The sequence below is a fragment of the Centruroides sculpturatus genome, unplaced genomic scaffold (assembly GCF_000671375.1).
Source record: "Centruroides sculpturatus isolate CEXI.00-Female unplaced genomic scaffold, Cexi_2.0 scaffold1909, whole genome shotgun sequence".
Classification (NCBI taxonomy): Eukaryota; Metazoa; Arthropoda; class Arachnida; order Scorpiones; family Buthidae; genus Centruroides; species Centruroides sculpturatus.
The window spans coordinates 56,064-76,023 of NW_019386114.1; the positions used below are offsets into that span (position 1 = coordinate 56,064).

At 32.6% G+C, this 19,960-nt stretch overlaps 1 protein-coding gene and 1 long non-coding RNA gene across 3 annotated transcripts; one reads left to right on the forward strand and one right to left on the reverse strand.

The window, feature by feature from the left end:
* Positions 1–6,510: 6,510 nt before the first annotated feature.
* On the forward strand, positions 6,511–14,929 carry LOC111613663. 2 transcript variants are annotated; one of them, XM_023355013.1, is made up of 4 exons: positions 6,511–6,601; positions 8,217–8,706; positions 11,456–11,553; positions 13,664–13,972. In XM_023355013.1, the coding sequence occupies exons 1-3, from the start codon at positions 6,581–6,583 to the stop codon at positions 11,503–11,505; spliced, it is 561 nt and encodes a 186-aa protein (XP_023210781.1). In that variant the 5' UTR covers positions 6,511–6,580; the 3' UTR covers positions 11,506–11,553; positions 13,664–13,972. The 2 variants fall into 2 exon arrangements, with proteins under 2 accessions (XP_023210781.1, XP_023210780.1); XM_023355012.1 differs by lacking the exons at positions 6,511–6,601; positions 8,217–8,706 and having other exon boundaries at positions 10,754–11,553; positions 13,664–14,929.
* A 503-nt stretch (positions 14,930–15,432) lies between these two features.
* LOC111613668 lies at positions 15,433–19,377 on the reverse strand. The gene is made up of 2 exons (XR_002754804.1): positions 19,215–19,377; positions 15,433–16,444 (listed from the first exon to the last, which is right to left on the reverse strand). It is a non-coding gene; the product is annotated as an uncharacterized LOC111613668 (long non-coding RNA).
* Positions 19,378–19,960: the final 583 nt, after the last annotated feature.

A 19,960-nucleotide genomic window follows, 5' to 3' on the forward strand; every position in this document is an offset into this window, starting at 1 on the left:
AAAGGCCCTGGGCCTAATTTAATAATTTTTATTAAATATGTTTAAATATCGACACAAAATATTACTTCATTTTTGTGAAAAACTAGTGTTTTAGACGTGGGAAAAGATAGATAACAGATGCTACTTCCGTTAAGGGAAGTCCGTACATCCTCTGTTTTTCCCTTATCCGTTAAAAATCTCGCTTAGATGGGAACTATCGCCCCCTCTCTGATTCCCCTTTCATCCGCTCACATGAACGAAGTTCAAGCCGATGATTGGACGAAAATTTTAAGATATAAGGGAATTTAGTCCGAATTCGGGGAGTTCAACGACGGAGTTGTTCGACAGATCCGAAGCGTCAAAACTGCACGCAATTTTCCTCCTGATGACCAACGCCCTTAACGGAGTCCCATAGACTAAGTCCCGAGTCTACACGTAGAAGTGATACTTTTATATTTTGTGCACGAATTGATCTTCCGTATGAAAGTAATATGAACTCTATCGACAAGGTGTCCCTTACCTACCGAAACGAAGACGACGACAACTAAACAGGTCGTATGTTTTGGAATGATTTTGTGAGCTCTCTCTCTCCATCGCGCATTAACATAGAATAGGTTTTAGCCTATAGCTTGTCGCTTAATTGTCGTTCATCGATTATTTGTATTCGTTTGTTTAGATTTATTAAATTTACTCTTGTTTATTTTACTAAAATGTCTCTTCAAATTTATTCCGAATCAGATGGCAAACGCGTGTTAATCCGCTTATAATAAGATCGATTAACTGGTGTCAAGGAATCCTGACGAGCATCTGAACTTCGCCGTTCAGATCATTTTTATTTACGCTCTCCTATATAAAACTTTTAAGATCGGATCTTACGATTCGAAACTTTAGAGAACTATTCTCACGGAATAGGCCGAGTAAGTGGCACCCTTAATAGGTACCCCCGGCTGATCTCACAACAGCAGTATTTATTACACAAAATTTAAGTAAAGCTTAACATGCCGATCTTGCCCCGATCTCCCCTATACATTCTACACTATACAATGCTAAAGCTTTATGTACTGTACATTTTGTATTGCAAAAATTATAAATTGTGTGTGCAAAAAAATTAATTTTTTATTCTCTATATTAACATGTTTAAAGTTATCTTTCAAAATAAACAATGGAACAGTTTAATATATTGATAACTTGTTGTAAAAACTTATTTCTGTCTTTTTAATTTTACTTATATTGTTTTTGAGTTACCCGAAAAGTGGAAATGATTAAAATATATATTAATTGCCAAAATGTATACTATACGTGCCACTATTTACTATCCTTCTTTATTACTTACACTTTATACTGACTAAAATTAACTCTCTCCTCATCTTCTCTCGGCGGAGTGGAATTCCCAAAAATCCCTTCTTAATGTGCACTCTCATGACATATCCTACTGAAATGCAGTCAAAAACGAAAAAACTGCAGTTAAATTAGTACAATAAAAGCCGAGTTATTTAGGGTAATTTTTAACCCAGCGCAGTTAAAAATAAAAAATAGCATTTAAAATAGTAGTAGAAGCTGAGTTCTTTAGGATAAAACTTAATCTTCTCTCTCTCTCTCTCTCTCCCGCGGGGGAAATTTCGAAAAATCCCTTCTTGGTATATTCTCGTGACGTACCCTCATTGTGTACCAAATTTCAACTTTCAACTCCTAACCGCTTGGGCTCTGCGCTTATTATTATTATTGTGTTGGGTTTAGTGGGTTATACTCGGTACACACCAGTGGCTGTGTACTATGCCGGACCAGAGTCAAGGCATAGCAACCAAAACAAAACTAAAATTGTGTGTGTCAGTGTCTGTATTAAGGAATTTCCTAACAATATGGCATGTATTCAATATAGTGNGATATAGTTTTATTGCATTCGTTTATTTTATTAATTTTTTGGCTTATACTGTGCATTGGTAATATTTAACAAAATAGTTTAATAATATTTACTTCAGATAAGATTGCGGCAGGATGAAGTGAGTACAGTCGACCCCCCTATAACACTGTTGATAATTCCATTTTATATGAATACCATGTTGTACGAGTCACTTAGATTTTACAAATACATGAGCCGTTCACAGCCTGGCACACATATTTGTAAAATTTAAGTGACTCGTACAACATGGTATTCATATAAAACGGAATTATCAACAGTTATACGAGTCACTTAGATTTTACAAATACATGAGCCGTTCACAGCCCGGCACACATATTTGTAAAATTTAAGTGACTCGTACAACATGGTATTCATATAAAACGGAATTATCAACAGTTATACGGGGTCGACTGTACATATGTTTCATCAATTTGTATATTTGTTTACATCGATAATTGCAGCCCATACAATTGCACTGGAATGGTTTTTCAGGTGTTCTATCAAATTGCTCTTTTTGGAAAATCTTTTTTGGAGTATTGGCAATAATGCGGCCTTTCGCCAGTGTGAATCCGCGTGTGTCCACGCAAATGAAATGGCCGTAGAAATGTTTTGCCGCACTGGGTGCACCGATTTTCTCCCTTTTTTCCATTTAAAAAACATTTCTTATTTATTAGTGAAAAACTCAACTAGAAATTAATAATAATAATATAAATTATCATCATACTTAAAAAATATTACGGTAAAATGTAATATAATATTCGTCATTTGAGATTAAAATTCAAAGTGTCTGCGTGTCAGGAAGTTTTTAATAAACAGTTTGCCAAATTAAAATTACATTTTACAAGATAAGTTAAAGATTTTACTTAACATTTATGATTTTAATTACTTTAATTTGATTTAATCAGAAGTTATTGTGAAAATTTAGATTTTTAATTCAATTTATAAATCTTGTCACGAAGTGGAAGCAACAATGCACCGCAACAATGTTATCGTTTGATTGTTGTGAGAAATCAATTGCGTATGTCTTTGAGCATTAGTTAAAAACACATAGACATATAATTATTTCATTGTGTTTGAAAATTGCATAGACAAATGAAATAATGGAAAAACTATTTCACTTTTTCTATTCCCTCTTCTCTCTCAGGGAACGGCTTCTATGGATTTTGCCATGGATTCGGCCGTCATGTTAGTTTTTGCGTTTTCCTTCCTCGTGAGTCATGTTTTCAATGTAAAGAAAAATTACTTAATTAGTCGACATAACACATTTGAACGCGTGCGGCTCCGAATTAGCAAAAGGGGGAATGTTTTGGAACGACCTACCAACGGGAACTATTGTATGTAAGAAATGATCAACAAGGCTCGTAATCCGTAAATTTTATTCAAGTGTACACGTTAGTAATATCAAACAAATTCTCGCCTGGTAAATAAAGCAATGACGAAACAAATATTTTCATTTAATCAGCTTCCGTATTTACTTCATAGTATAATACGTAAAATACATTATATTTGTTGGAAATAAAATTTAATAAATCAACATTTCGCAAAATGGAGAACTTTGCAGTTGAAAATACATTTTGCAAAAAATAAGTCTGACGATGTAATCGACCTTTGTTTTTGGGCTTTGGTCCTCCTCAATACGTAAACTCCCCTAAGCTCTCAACAAACAAAAGATATAAACTCATTTTTATTACGTTGTCTTCTTTTCAGAATCTTTCGTAAATGTTCCATGCCGAGCATAATACTGTATATAAATATATATATAGGGCCTATATTTAAAAAGTAACTTTTAGGATGATGTAATTCCTCACAGTAACAAACAAAATATCTGGAAAGTGCTATAGGGATGCCGAATCGATATCCCACGTGCCCAAAGTGGCACTTAACGTATCATACGATTTTGTTTTATCACCTGTATTGTTCAATCATCCTTTGGTTATCGTGTGACCATCTTTTTTTCAATTAACTTCTTTACATTTATTCTAATCAATGAATATTCCTTTAATTTTTTTAAATATCGTTATTCGAAGTGTAAGTATTTTTAAAGGTACGTACGCTTACTATTTTGCACGCGCACTTTGAAAAGTTGGCCATCCCTGCTATCGACAAGTTTCCGCAGAAGGTTGGTGTATTTTCCCGTACTGCAAAAACTACACAATCGAGAATATAGTGGATTTTGAAATAACTAATAGAAATTCCTTCATAACAACTACTTTCTTAGTAATTGATGAGAGTTTTATATTTTAAACTATAAAGAGAGTAATCGGGAAGAAAAAAAGAGCGCAACTTGCATGGGAGGAAATAAATATCTTTTAAAACTGATAAAAATTTTAAATAAAACTAAGAAAATCTCAATCCCATTTTTGCATTTGTTCTCTTTAGAAAGTAATTGGCAAAATTGGCTTTAATTTTACTAATATTCAAGTCGTTATTATCTGTCAGCAAGTATTTATATCGCCGTTTAATTCGTAAAGATCTCCAAAATATTCACGGAATATCATACAATTAAGTCTAATGCAAATTTTTCGGTTTTTTACATAGTTGCTTCTACAAACTTGTATTTTCTAATTTATTTTCAGATGAACAGTCGTTTTCACCAATTACTAATATAAAATCGTGGAATAATAACACGAGAAAATGGCCACCTTTGAAATATTCGGCTGTATTTGAATACCTTATTAAAAGTAAAGCTTGTGATTAACAAGAAATGCTTAATTATAAGTCTTGACTCATAATTACTTTTAAAGTGGTAAAGTAGGTAAAATTTTAATTGGTAAACTGTTACAAAACATTTATTTTTAAGATAAATGTAGAGCCGTTACAAACTCTATCACTCTGGCTGAAAATTTAAATCGCATGAATTGGTGTCAAGTCGAGTTTAGAATTGATTATATTTTTCAGCCTCATTCCTACCTATTGTTATAGTCAGTTTCATTCAAAAAATATGCATCCAACATTTTTTCAGCTTTGAAAATCGACGTTTTGTGCAAAAAAAGAACATTTCTTTACATGTGTTCCAAGCAAAAATACATAACCATTGCAGTCTGCCTCAGCCAACCAAGAGCTATGATTGAGTCACGCGATTCCCAAAATTCAACAGGTCCGAAAAATAAGTTATCTGAGCAACCCCAGTCCCCAATTGATTCGGATAAACGACGCTCTACTGTAAAACAGTAAATAGGCCTAAATCAGTTCGAGAAAAGAGAGAAGACCGAGAGACTCGCTGCATCATCTCTGGTGAAACCTTTGAAAGGACTGAATTCAGTGTAGGATTTGTGAAGGTTAGGCTGACGAAAATTGCGCCGATCTCGAAGGAAACAAATATTTTTATGAATGTGACGTTTGCATTACCAAAAAATAAACACAAAATGCATTTGTCATTAAAACGAATTGTTAAATTTTCAGACTGATAATTCTTAAAATTTTTCTCATTTATACCACTTTCTTATCACGTAATAACTTAGTTTTACGATCTGTAATTTGTACTTTTATAAATTTCTCAATAACTCTGCCTAATAATAAAAAGTTGTTTGTGAAACCAAAAGTAATTCTCTTTTTGCAGATTTTTCTCGTCTACGATACAACTCTCCACAATTGAATTCGGTAAAAATGTAATGACTGTAAAAAGTGTAACAAAATTATTAATATTTTTATCTTAGAAGAACGAGTTTCAACAGGTGTTTTTATAAGACAATAAAGTTTTGTGTGGAATGTAATCTGGACCAATTGAGCTGTAATTTTTTTACAATACAAGAGAAGCTTAGGTGTGCGATACTACCCGACCTTCCCCTGTTATTTAGTGAAGTTTTTAATATTAGAATAAATTCGTAGAAAACAGTAACAAGATAATAATACGTTTTTTCGTAATTGTGAGAAAATTAAAATCATAATAATAAACATATTAACTTGAATATAGTTGAATTATTTAAAGTATAATTATACTGACATTGTCTTTATTTATATTAGATAAAATTCACTTATCGGAAATCTCAATTCATTCTGGTGATAATAAAAACCTTTATCCTGTTATGTTTTTATCATAAATATAAATTACGCAAAAATCTACTTCGCTATAGAAACCCATAACATGCATTCCCCATGGCTGCAATGAATCCTCAATTCGTCGCTTTGCGTGCCTCCATTAAAGATCTTAATGTGTTATCATTTACATATTGAAATATTCAATTAATTGTTGCAAAAATCTCGTTAATTGTTGTAATTAGTTACAAATTCGTCATATTTGAATGGCGAATTAAACGAACATTAACCGAAATCATAATATGCAAAGATGCCTATGGGTCCTACCACATATATCCTTTAGCGAACCATTCGTTTTGCAACGAATACATAATAAAGGCGAATCTATTCTTACGTTTAACAAGATACAGCGGCTGGCAGCCTGCCTCCTGCCAAATTGCTTAAGGATTGTTTAGCCTTATAGCTCAATAAAGAATCCGGTTGTTCGTTCGATATAGCCTATGTTCTTCATTAGAAATCTTCAAATTTTCATGCTTAAAATAAATAAATATATGCTCAATTAATTGCTGAAATGAGCCGTTAATTGAGCATTACAATAAATTTTATTCTCGTATGACTCATTAATTAAAAACCACATATTTCGTTATCTCTGCTGATAAACTTTGACGATTCCTCGAGGCTGTGTTATGCCCAACAGATTATTCAGAAGATACAAACCAGTTCGTCATGCATCCCGCAATAATGAATGTAAGTAAACGGTCTTTATTATTATTTAAACACTTCATTAATGTTCAATTATACGTCTTATTATTTGTGTTAAATATAAAGTAATTATGAGACATAACAACGGTATAAATATCTATAGATTGCAGCCGAAGTAGATAAGGATAGAGTTAAAAGTACAATAGGAAAAGCAACATGTAAGGATTAGGTGAAGCAATAGGAATTGCCACAGAATTATATGAACGTAAGAAGGATAGGAATGAAATTGTCACGTACAGAATACTTCAGAAAATTGTGTAACGTGGTAGTTTGCTGTGTGAATTTGTAATGGTTGTTCGTTCTCTACGTAGTTCTCCGTCGTGTGAAAACAGTTTTGACGCGATTGTAGCAATCTCAAAAAAGTGCGTTGTTACTACGTATTCGGCGGGGTATAATAAGGCCGGTATCGTCTTTTCTTTTACTACGTCACCGAAAACTAACTTATGGCAGCGTTATATTGATATTAATGACGACATCATTAATGATGTGTAGTTATCGTGTTTTTAATTAAATAAAAATATACCACCGGAGGTTTAACGTTGTTTTAAAGATTCTAAGTCATTTTATTTCTCGAGTAATGAGAAATAGTTTATTTTCTCGCGTATGAATAAACATTATACGATTTCATAGAAAGCACTCATATAAAATGTCACCTTTAAAATTAATAGGAACTTGTAAATTTCAAGTTGATTTATTCCGTTAGTGCTATTTCGTGCACAAAACAATGGAAAACTTTATGATCTCATTTAGTAATTAAAAAAATTCTTAAAGAATATATTAAAATACATTTTTCACATATTACAATTTACTATGTAACTTATATACAAGGTATTTACAGTATGTACTGTACTTTACTGTTGGTGTAAACTATAATCCTTATATATTAATAGAATGACAGAACTACAGAAATTACCGGTTTATCTTTCTAAAGGCTAAGGCCACTAATCGCCTCGAAACTCCAGAATTTTTTCTAAATTATAATTAGTTTAGTAATAATAGTTTTATAATTAATTTAGTAATTATAATAGAAAATTTTTAAACAAAAAGTAATCGAAGGTAAATCTTATTTAAAACAATTCGGAATAAATATGTCATAATAAATCTCTCTCAAAGCAGGCAGATGGCGTTGAATAATGACAATTAAGACGCCATTTTGGCCCACCAGTGACCGAGCGGTTCCGCTCCCTGAACACTGGAGTTCGATCGTGGGTTTGCGCCTCGCTCGTAGGGACTGGCCACGTGAATTTTTCCAGGTTTTCTCCACGTCTGTAATGCCTGAATAGGGACAAGTTACCCTTAAAAGACCTGCGTGGTGGCATTATTCCCCGCGTAACGACCATTATAAACGCATTCAACTATTATTAAATGACAGTACACCGCGGGGCGATATATCGTAGAAGCTCATCCAACCAGCTACGACAAGAGAAGACGCCATTTTGTTGTAAAGGCGTCAAGGATTAAATTTTGACGATTTATTGAGAATAAAATTTCTTTTTGTCCAGATTTTAGATTATTAGCAGTATAATATTTGACGTCACTGATCTATATTATTCTTTCATTTTCCATGTGTATAAGCTAATACTGCATCTTTTTTATGTAGATTAATACCATTACTGCTCCGACCTATATAACTAATGTGGAAGTGAACTCGCATCGGCCGAATTTAGTTACATATCGGACAATATTCAATTATTCTGTCTGTTTACTCACTTTTGGATTATTCTTGTTAATCACGGGATCAATTGTGACAGCGTGTGCTTACGTTCCTCCATTTAGCGATCATCTGCAGTATGTGGGACCAACTTTGTTAGCTTTTGGAGCACTTTTCACCATAACGTCAATAATTATTTTCTGTATAGCAAAATATAGGATGAAAAAGGGTTCAACTGGACGAAATTTTGCTCCTTCTGCTCCTCCTCTTCCACTTCCTCCAGTCTATTTCAGACCTCAGATGTTGGAAAACCACGCTTCTCGTAACCCATCTTACGTGCTTCCAATCGAGCATCGTGGTACCTTGGATGATCAGCCGCCGTGTTATCGTTGTGTGATGCAAAATAGTCAACCGTCGAAGTGCAGACATTACAATTATGGTACGTGTTAAATTGTGTGTCTAACATTGTATCTTGATTTTGACGGCGTGACGACGACGAGATGCGTCGTCATTACATGGGAACGTTTCGTAAAAAACCGGCCTAATTTGCAATGATTTAATCAAGGAACAATACAATTTTCAAAACAGATATTCGGCATCGTCATAAACGAGTAATCTTCGCTTCCCCCTGTACAGTTAAATGATTTTAAGTGCTTCGAAATTTCGTTAACATTGATTCCTATTAAATCGTCTCTTTTTTTATAAAAAAAAATCTATATAAAGCAGATTTTTAACTCTTTTCGCCCTGTGGGCACTAAGAGGGCCTTTTTAAGTAAGCCCATTATGGGTTCGTCCAGACCCACAATGGAAGGACGAGTGGTGAGGAACGAGGACCGACATATCCGAATGGACTAACCCCCAAAAAATTCCTAGGGATTTTTCGACTCGGATATATAACACTTTATAATATATAACTATTATTTTAATTTTAATTTATCTAACGAAATTTTTCGTAGTTTCGTTAGATAAATAATAATTTTAAATGTAAATAGAGTAAGCCTACTTTGTAAAAAAAATGTCCTGGTTTAACTTAAATTAATATTAACGCGTAATACGGTACTTTTAATTGTGATTGTTAGTTAATTATTAGTTGTAAATGAATTATTGAATTCTTTCATAAACATATTTCTCTTAGTGACGAAAAAAAATATTATACTTTTGTTAATTTCTGGAACGGACCTTATGTTTTGTATTAGTCCTTTGTTTCGTATAGCACGGATTCGCATAACGCGACATTATTTCGGAACGTATCTACCGTATTACGCCACGAATACCTGTAAATATCGATAATTACCTTGTTTGCAAATGCAGGTTTAACTTCGGAATGGATGAAGTAACCGAAACGTTAAACTTTTATAAAAAGTAACATTCAAAGTGTAAATTACACGTTTTTTAAAGGTCTTTCCTCTCCGCATTAAAACTTTTTTTCGTGTTCATTGTACGTTCGGCTGCAAGCCACCCCTCGACAGCCCTGGATCCGACGCACCCGTGAAAATCCGTCTTAACGCGAAAATTTGAGCCGACCAAATCTGGAATTCGGTATTGTCCGAATTTTCCGAAGAGTTTGACCCGGATATGTCGGTCCTGGTCCCGGTCGTTCCCGTTATAGACACGAGCAAATGTCACCGGGCGAAGAGTTACAAGTATTATAATAAGAAAAAGCATTTTTTTTAATCTTTGTTAAATTTCGAAATATAACACCTCACTTATTATCTTTATTTATTTTAATTTTTAAAAAATTCCCCGTAATTTCGTTAGATAAGTAACAATTTTAAATGTAAATAGAATTTTATACGCTGCGTATTATTAAAAGTGTAATTATATCGATAACATTTTTTCCTCTCGAGTCGTTTTCCTTTTTAATCGCTTATCAGAAATTTTATTTTATTCCAACGATAATAAAAATAACCTTTATCTCGTTTTATTTTTATCGTAAATTATGCAAAAATCTGCGTATTTTCTACATTAAACGTCGTAATGACTTACCATTTACATTATAGAATATATGACACGCATATAAACAAAATAATTATATGATGATGGTGAGGAGAATTAGTAATACAATTTTAAACATTACCAATACTTAAATTCCTCCATGCCTATTGTTGGCATGGCGAATAACGCGCGACCGGGCAAAGTGAGCACCTTTGAAATACAGTAGAGCGTCGATTATCCGAAATTCAATCATCCGAAAGAATTCCAGCCGGCAAATTTAAATTTTCGCCAGTGCTGTGGTGCTGCAATCTTTGGCTATGTCTTGGGCTACTCAAATATTTTACGTTTTGATACTAAATTAACTTCTGAAGTATAATTTTTTATCGTTTTTATATTTTTCAATATATTTATTTTGTTCGTACAAGATAAAAAAATAATTTTTAACGATACAATAGTCTTCGTTAGGCTTAACATCGACGAAAATTCAACGCAAAGCGACACACAACGGAGAAAAATGTCAAGATGGGATAAATTAATATATTTTTTCGTACATAATCGGTTATCCGAACAACCCCAGTCCCCAATTGATTCGGATAAACGACGCTCTACTGTTATTTGAAAAACGTTTCCTCACTCCTTTAACATCCGAAATTCGTTAGAAAACGCGATACACTGTACGCATAAAACGCAATTAAGAGGACAGCAGCGCCAAATTTAGAAAAAATTATAAATGTATTTGCCGATGCGGGAATCGGAAAATTAAACTCGAAGTAAAGAAAATACGACATTTTAATTCTGTGTTAATTTTTTAATCAAACTCACTGGACCAAGGTCTTACATTTGTGAGGTCTCGTAACATTTGTTACAAATCTTATACCGAATTCGAGTGCCTTTCACGTGTATTAACGGAGGGGGGAGACTTTGAAACTTTCATTTTTCTGTGTTATTTCCTCATCTGAATATTGTATGAGTTACATGACCAGAAAATGACATCTTTATGACTGTAGGGTCACGCGTTATAAGTTAGCCAATAAGCATTCGCCTACTAAAAGTAAAATAAACGGTAATTGGTCTAACTGTAACTCCTTGATCATTGGTTGGGAATACGAGATTTGTTCTTAAGCGTGCCACTTTTTCGGTTTTAATGTATGTCTCGTTTAAAAGATAATTAAGTATTAAATTAAAATTTAAAGAAATTATTTTATTTATCTTAAACATTTCGTCGGAAATTTCGCCTTCCGTTATCGCCGCAGATAATAAATACGACGTCATAAAAACGTCAAAGTTACTAGAGATTATTTAGAATATCCCAACGAGTTCGTCATTCGTCATGCAGCCTGCGACAAGTAATGTAAGTTAACAATTTTTATTATTTAAATACACCTAAGTTAATTTCGATATAGTTTTATTTCATATTTAACAAAATATATTCGGGCAGATGCAAAAAACAATTATAGATTTCAGACATAAAAATTTTACAAATTACCAAACAACTCTCGAGAGTAGTTATTTTCTGTGGAGAAAAAACACAGGAAACAATTGAACGGGAAAGGCAGTAGAAATAACCGTAGTTAGTAGGAATAAGGGTAGAAGTACGATAGAACAGTAGGCGATTAGGCAACGGAATGGAAATAAAAACGTTGGCGATTGGTAGCAGAAGAGGATTAGAATATAAAGAAACAGTGTTAGAAGTGAGGTACAGGTGGGTAATCAATGTAAGTGTCCCAGTCTGGAGAATAGCAGCACAAAGTTTTGAAAGTGTTGCAAACCGTTTCGTACACATTATGAACAGAATATTAGGGTAAACATTGGTAAATTTGTGATAAAATTAATTATTCTTTAATTATCTGACGTATATTTCGTAAATAGAAATGTTAACTATACTATTAAAGAGGCCATACTCTTAACAGCGTGGCTTTTTATCATTAGGAATACAGTAGAACCCCTCTAATCCGTCACCTTTGGGACTGGGGGTATGGTCGGAACGCAAAAAAGGTCGGATTATCAGAAAAAAGTAAAATAAACAATCTTCCCTTTGTCCAATCTTTGTAGCACTGCTAACTTTTCATTTAATGAAAGAGTAACGTGTTTACGTTTCACTCCTGACATGTTGAAAACACACACAAAACTGTACACGTACACACAATGTAAAACATATACTGTAACGAACACAGAAGAACGCGACGGACGGTGAGTCACCGACGAGTCGGGACAAGTTTCTCGACTCCGACCACGGTCGGATTAACCGGAGTGACGGACTAGCCGAGGGCGGACTAGAGGGGTTCTACTGTATGTTTACATCTTACTCGTAGTTTTCTAGTGGTATATTTCTTATATTGCGTGCAGGTATTTCGTCATATCGTGGATAACTTTGTGATAATACATTGCTAATTTCGTGAGAGGATACTTTAGCTTATATGTTGGGCTGCAATTTAAAACATTGTAGACCTATAAATTCCCACTGTCGTCCGATTTTCTGTCCTCCTTTAATTAATATCGAGAACGAAGTTGGATAGGTGAAAGACGAGACCGGATGTGGAAAGATTAGGGGCAGGAGGCCCCTATTAACTATACTTAAACTTTTGATGCAAGCCAGAAGTCGTGTTGTTTTAATTCAATTCCGAAAAAAAGATGACCAACACGACTCTATCGTTAAAGGAAATGTATGATGTACGGGGGAAGCCGATACTAATTTGAGGTAGAGAGAATGTATTTTAAATGATATAAATGAAAAATATGATTAAAAATTGCAGTCTCCTTCAACACTTGTACAAATTTCCAATATTTTTTTATTATTATTATTCCTACGATAGGAGTCTTTCTGCCAACACATAAAATGGCAATTTACTCAAACGAAGGAAATTTTCAAATTGAATATATTCCGCGCTATCTGCCAGCAAAATTTGAAATCTCGTTTTACAATTACTTATTTTATGAAGATGAATTTAAAAAGTATCACGGAATTACCAATGTTTACCCTATAAAAAGTATAAATTAAGCTTAAATCAATATACTTCTTTTAAGCTAATTTTACAACTTTGAGGACAATTTCACTGAATAACAATAACATTATCTTAAAGGCCAACATACGTTTTAATTCGTACAATTCGGATATCCGTGTAAATAGCAAACGTGTGTGTATATACTTCCGAAAAGCAGTCTCTATGGGATGATTCGATTGTCTAAATTTCGCAATAAAATCAAATAATATAAGTTCTTCCCCGTCATTTTCGTTTGGTGTTTTATCATCACGGGAGCGTAAAAATTGTAATTCACTTGCTACAGCCTTTTCCGTCGATTTGACACTAAACTAAGTTACCTCAAAGGGGGATTATCTATCAATTGTGCCACTTTTTTCTAGTCTATTAAAATGTTTCAATAAGTTTTATATATAAATACATTACTCTCATTACATTTATATATAAAAGTGTTACATACATTAATCTTTTCGTTCCTTGCAGATTAATCGTCATACTATTCAGTTGTATACAACTAATATGGAAGCGAACACGCAAACGTCGAATTTACTTTTATATCGTCGAATATTTTATTTTTCAACTTATTTAGTGTTTTTGGGTGTATTTTCTTCCATCACAGGAATCGTAATGATGACCGTTTATAATCCTCGATTTTACGATTCTTTCTCTATGAAACAAGATTCGGTTCGTCAAGTGGGGGAAATTGTGTTAGCTTTCGGCATACTCTTCATCGTGGTATCCGTAATTTGTTTCTGTGTAGTCACAATTAAGACTAAGAAGCGTACGTTGAACGTAAATAGATGGCAACGAAATTCTACGTATTCTGTTCCTCTACCGGATCCTTCCACCGACTTCGTAGCTCACGTATTTGAAAACGACATTTCTGGTAATCCGTCGTACTTGTTTCCGACCGATCGTCGTGTTTCTCCTATAACCATTGACGATAAGCCGCCGTGTTATTATTGTGTGATGCAACAAATTAGGCCTTCGGAGTGTTTAAATTGCAAGTTAGTTTCATCTGCAAGATGAATTGCACGTTGCAATTGTCACACTGCATTTCTTCTGATTATAAGTGTTGTATCTCCATACACCAGTGAGGAACTATCAGAATTTTCACAATTGTAAGTTGTAAAGAAATTTAATTGTGAACGAACAGATGAGGAAGAAGACTTGCTAATTTTTTCTGAAAATCAATTAGCAATTTTAAAAGTTTTTATCATCGATATAAAATTTGTTAATATACTGTATTTAATGACTTTAAAATGATACAAAAATTTTAGAGATGATGTGGAGAAGAACGTATTGTATATTTTAGAAGCTGTTGTGTTCGCTTGATTTTCTAATTTTTATATTAAAAAAATAACTTTAAATATTGAATTAAAAAACAAACAGGCTGTGCTCTCTCATTGTAACTCGCTAAATCCTTTATGGACTGCCCGAGTGCTCTCTATAGATTTTATTGTATTATGCATAGACAGTTTAGATGGATATTCAAAATGCCAATGTCTGTTTACAATATGCAATCCCGCAACCACTTAAATTAACGTTGGCGAAACTATCACAGGACATAAAACAGGAATGGGAAGGAAATTTAAAATATGGTTACGTGTTGCTAAGAAATACAGAATGCCTCAAAAATCAGTTAACTGTTGTAAAGACTAAATTGCCGTCTTATTCAAATATTTTCTTGCTTGCAAACTTGAAACTGTTCAAGATTGTTAGTTCGATACAATAATCACGCTTTACTATTTTCGCAAATTCAAATTTCTTCAATAAGTTTTTTGTTAAATCGTTGTCAACTGATTTCTGGGGCATGCTTCGTATAATCTTTGCCATTACCGATTTCTATGGAATTTTATTACATGATGAAACGTAGTAGTATAGGTTTTTATACTAACATGCTGAAGTTTATGCTTAGCATACAAAAAAAAACAATATAAAAATTCTCGAATTGAAATATTTTTATGCTATGTCCGAGGATGTAATGGTGATTTATGGACAAGTATATATATAACAAAAAATAATCATCATAAAAGGTTATAACAAAGGTGTACATGTGTTAATGGACGTTTGTAACGAGGATGTAATATTTGAAAAAACATTCACATTGTAATTATCTCGTACTCAAGGACACGAACGCACGAAATAGATTTTTAAAAAACTATCAAGTGTTATAATTTTATAAAATTTTATTTAAGCTCATTGTGACAATAATCCATAGTTATAAAATATTCATTATCAAAAACATTTCAAGACTTCATTTTTCAATATTATACAGTAACAATTACAGTAACATTTGGGGGGATTTTTAACAATAGGCAATTTTAAAAATTCGATGATAGAATTTCATGATGATGCAAAATTCTTTATCATTTAAACCGTTTCTTTCTTGAATTTCCTTAAAGTTTGAGTCAACGTTATCTTGGATAAAGAAGTTTCTTAGTGGAATAATTAAAAAAAAACACTTGTACAAATTAAAACCCATTTTTCTTTTTGGAAAATGAAAATTTGAACGGTTTTTGAATAATAAAATTGTCGTGAAAGACTTTTAAACAAATTTATTAAAATATGTAAATGAAAACTGCAAGTATATCTTTGTTATTTGGTCGATTTCACAGGTTCTTCAAGTATGGATTCAACTTGTCCACCTTTCAGAGGAGCCACTTTTTTCTATAGTTTTCTGTTGATGAAATGTCTTAATTTATGTATTTTATTTACGCGAAGAGCTAACTTTGCCATGAATAATTCGTCATAATGTATAAATCATCAAAAATGGCGCTAAATAAACTTACATCTATCAACGCAATAAATTTTATATTACGAGTGAATGAATCAAATTAACTCGTAAACTGATTTAGATAAATCGGGTGAGTCGCCCGAATTTTCAGTTTGGATCATCCGAGTTCGAAATTGAGGTCGATATTTACGAAAACGAAAGGAGACGAAGATTTTCTTTTCGCCACTCTTTGCGCGTACGTCATCAATCGCAACGATAAGGCCGCTTACGTAAAAGATTGCGAGTGACATCAGAAAGGAGACAGAACCAATCATCATAGCGACTATTAATACCGATGACACGTCGTATTCTAAAGAATCTGAGGATCCGTAACAAAATCTTCTCACTGCGAAGCCCGAGAGTGAAAAGACCATTCCAAAACAGATTAAGTAAATGCAGCATACAATACTAAAAGCAGTGTACTTGATTAAATTCGGCGAATTGCTTCTTTTCTTTCTGTCTACGGCGAAATCGAGAGGGCGAATTTTCTAAATTTAAAAAGAAAAATTAGTTAAAACAGAAATATAACCATTTATAACAATGTCTAAACGGTTGTACTGTCCAAAAGTATGGAATTATCCAGTAGTTTTCGATTAAACAAAAAGGTATTTTAATCTCTGTTGTATCCTTTCGGTAACATTAATACAATATGGCTGTAACATTTGGTCGCGATTGCGTCGTGCAAACCAACTTGTTTAATATGTAATTAAAAGCCGAAACGTGCAAAAATATATCAACTAACAAGAAAAGAACTACTGGGATATTCGAGAAGGTTATTCGAAGAAACTCAAAAGCCAAAAAGGAAATACAGCATGCGTAATGAACTCCACGTCGCAAATCCGTAGAAAACAGGTCAAGCCAGTCGAATACGATTCTAATTTCAAATCTCTTTCCAGTGTGCAATAGTCTCAGAATAAACCAGTACACTTTTTCATAGGTGAGTGTTATCCTTCCCTCTTCACGGTAACAAACACTTTACCCGGGGAGATTAATCGTGGCAGCCGTTTTTCATTTCAGAGCAGAACCACTTTTTCCTTTCCTACGACCCTGCATTGAAAGACTAAGCGTGTCATCGAAGAGATATGTTTTTCTAGAGAGTTTTCACAGATGTTATTTCCAACGCCTTCGCTATTTGTGAGACTCCAGACTGAGATTAATATCTCTCGGAGCAAGAAGGAAACCGCTGTTAATTGAAAAATTGTGAATGAACAAATAAAGTATGGTGAATAGACTATAAACAAATGGCGCTAGATAATATTCTCTGATGAATCGTTTCAATTGTTTGGCAACAATCCCTCTATTGCCAGGATGATTTCTAGTGGAACCTATCAGAGTATCATTATGACCGCTAAGAATCCCGAGTTTCTTGCGATATGGGGCTACATCTCATTTAAAGACTATAGATAACTGCTCTTTATCAGAGATTTGATGAATGCCACTCAATATAAGCTATGAAGTGTTAATTACATGAAAACAATTTGGAGTTAGAAGTCAAAACACTTTGCAGTTCCAACCTTACTTGGCACGTTGACATACAGTCAAAAAGATGAAGAATTGTATTTTATTGCTTTACAGATCACAAACACATTCCCAAGAACTGGAACATTAATGACAGATTGGTTGGAGAACTATGCAAACCTTATTGAAACTTATTATGATTAAAATATTAATAGTATAATAAAACGTGCCTTAGTTTGAATTGAATAAGATGACAAACAGTAAATGAGATTCAGTTCCATATTGACTAAGACACTAGTGTTTTGTATATTCATCTCTGGCTTTCAGGACAGTCTGGCATTGGTGTAACATGGACTCAGTCAAGGAGCAGATAATATTGACGTCCATTTTTTTTTAGCACAATATTATCTGCTCCTTAACTGAGTCCATGTTACACCAATGCCAGACTGTCCTGAAAGCCAGAGATAAATATACAAAACACTAGTGTCTTCCATATTGACTTTAGTGACTTTAGACACTAAAGTCACTAAAGTCAATATGGAACTGAATCTCATTTACTGTTTGTCATCTTATTTAATTCAAACAAAAATAGTATAATGAATCGTGCTTTAATCATAAAAATAAAACATTTTTTCATTAATAACAGTACTGCAGTCGTTATTCTTGAAACTTTTCACTATTATCTGATAGAGGAATTCAAAATATTTTTAATATACATTCAATACATCAATAAGTCTGAAATTTTAATTAGGAACTACAATACTTTTATCAACCTTACTTTTGGACAGTACTGTACACGAGACGAAACATGTTCTTAAATTATTTTACTACTAAAAATCAAGCTTGTATTCAATCTTTTTAGATGAAACATCGGGTTGCAAACATTTGAAAAAAGACAATACAATTCAAAACGTAGACATGAATAGTAATTTTTCATATTTTATAAGAAATGATGCCATAAATTCCAGAAATTGTAAACACTTAATACACTGTATAACGTACATGATTAACTAAAATTTGTTTCTGAAAATTAATTAGTTTTAATAAAATACTTTTAGCTGTTGTTTTTAATATTCCAAAAATACAATGTGAAAATGTGTAAGTTATGTAACAAGGTTGACCAAACTTTGTCCCCGCACAAGCCTCATGCCATTTGTCAGCTTTAAAAATTATTTATCGATCCACTTGGGCCAATACGAGGGCTGCATTCTCTATTAAAACTGTATTTTATATAATGGATATGTAATTATAATAATTAAATATATGGGAAGTCTAGAGCAGTGTTTCTCAAACATTTTGCTCACGTTACCCAATACATTTGTTTGTAATTGTTCTGGCACCCAAATGTTTATTATATAAAACTTTTAAACCTGGTAAACTGGAGTCACTGTGTACATTTTATGACAAAATAAAATTATGCATTATTGATAACTTCTGTGTGTGAAATTTAACATCAAGTACATTTCTAAGAGCAATTCGAGCCAATTTCGATTTGTAACAAATAATTTATTCCTTTTTCAGAATGATAGAACCCTTGGTCCCTTAATTACACTAATATTCAACAATATAGTCTTTTGTATTTATTTTTTTGTCCCTTTCAGTAATGCAAATCTCTATATCATGTAAATGCTACATTAAAGGGCATTATTAATTTAAAAAGTCATTTTCAAGTTAAGTATACAATTAAATTTTGCTACACACAGTCTACTTAATTAATGATGTGTAATATGAAGTGTTATAGAGATACCTCAACCATTTATAACTAACTTAAAGTTAAAATAATAAGAAATATGAACTTACTTTAGTTTTTAGAGGTTGCATGTTGAACTTTTCCTGTCCCTTCTAAATATGTTGGCTAAGTATAAGGGTCACAAAACAAGTTATCAGTTGTGATAAGGTAACACTTAAACATACTTAAACTTATATTAATCTTTCTACAGCTTTTCCACTTCCAAAATTTTCTAATAATTTATCTGGGAAAGATCAATTAAAGATTAGATGAATAAAGTTTGATGTCTATAGAAATTAGTTTAAATGATAGTCTGCTATAAAATATCTATTTTTAAATATTTTAAAGTATTATATCTTAAAATTTAAGAAAATGTATAAAATTATTCATATTTATAAGTGATAAAACTTATAAAAATGTTTTCCAATTTGAAATTTATCAGAAAACAACAGAATTTCAGTAACTATGTTAATTTAAAGAAATACAAATAAACAGAATGACTCAACAGGAACAAGTCTTTATCATTATCACCTTAAATACAGTATTTTAAATTGTGTGTGGGTGGACAGCATTTTACATAATTTTTTTTTCTTTTTAATTGTTTATTAAATAATTATTTTCTTAAAGTCTTACCTGAGAACAATTATTTTCAAATTTCTTACAATAGATTGGCCTAAAAGACGATTACTTTCATCATTCTTATTTTATCTAAAAATTTAATAAATTCTGCTATACTGTGTGTTTGTTTTTTGGCCCTTTTCTTTATAAAAGTAAGCAGTAAATATTTTTAAAATTTTTCAAATATTTAACAATAACT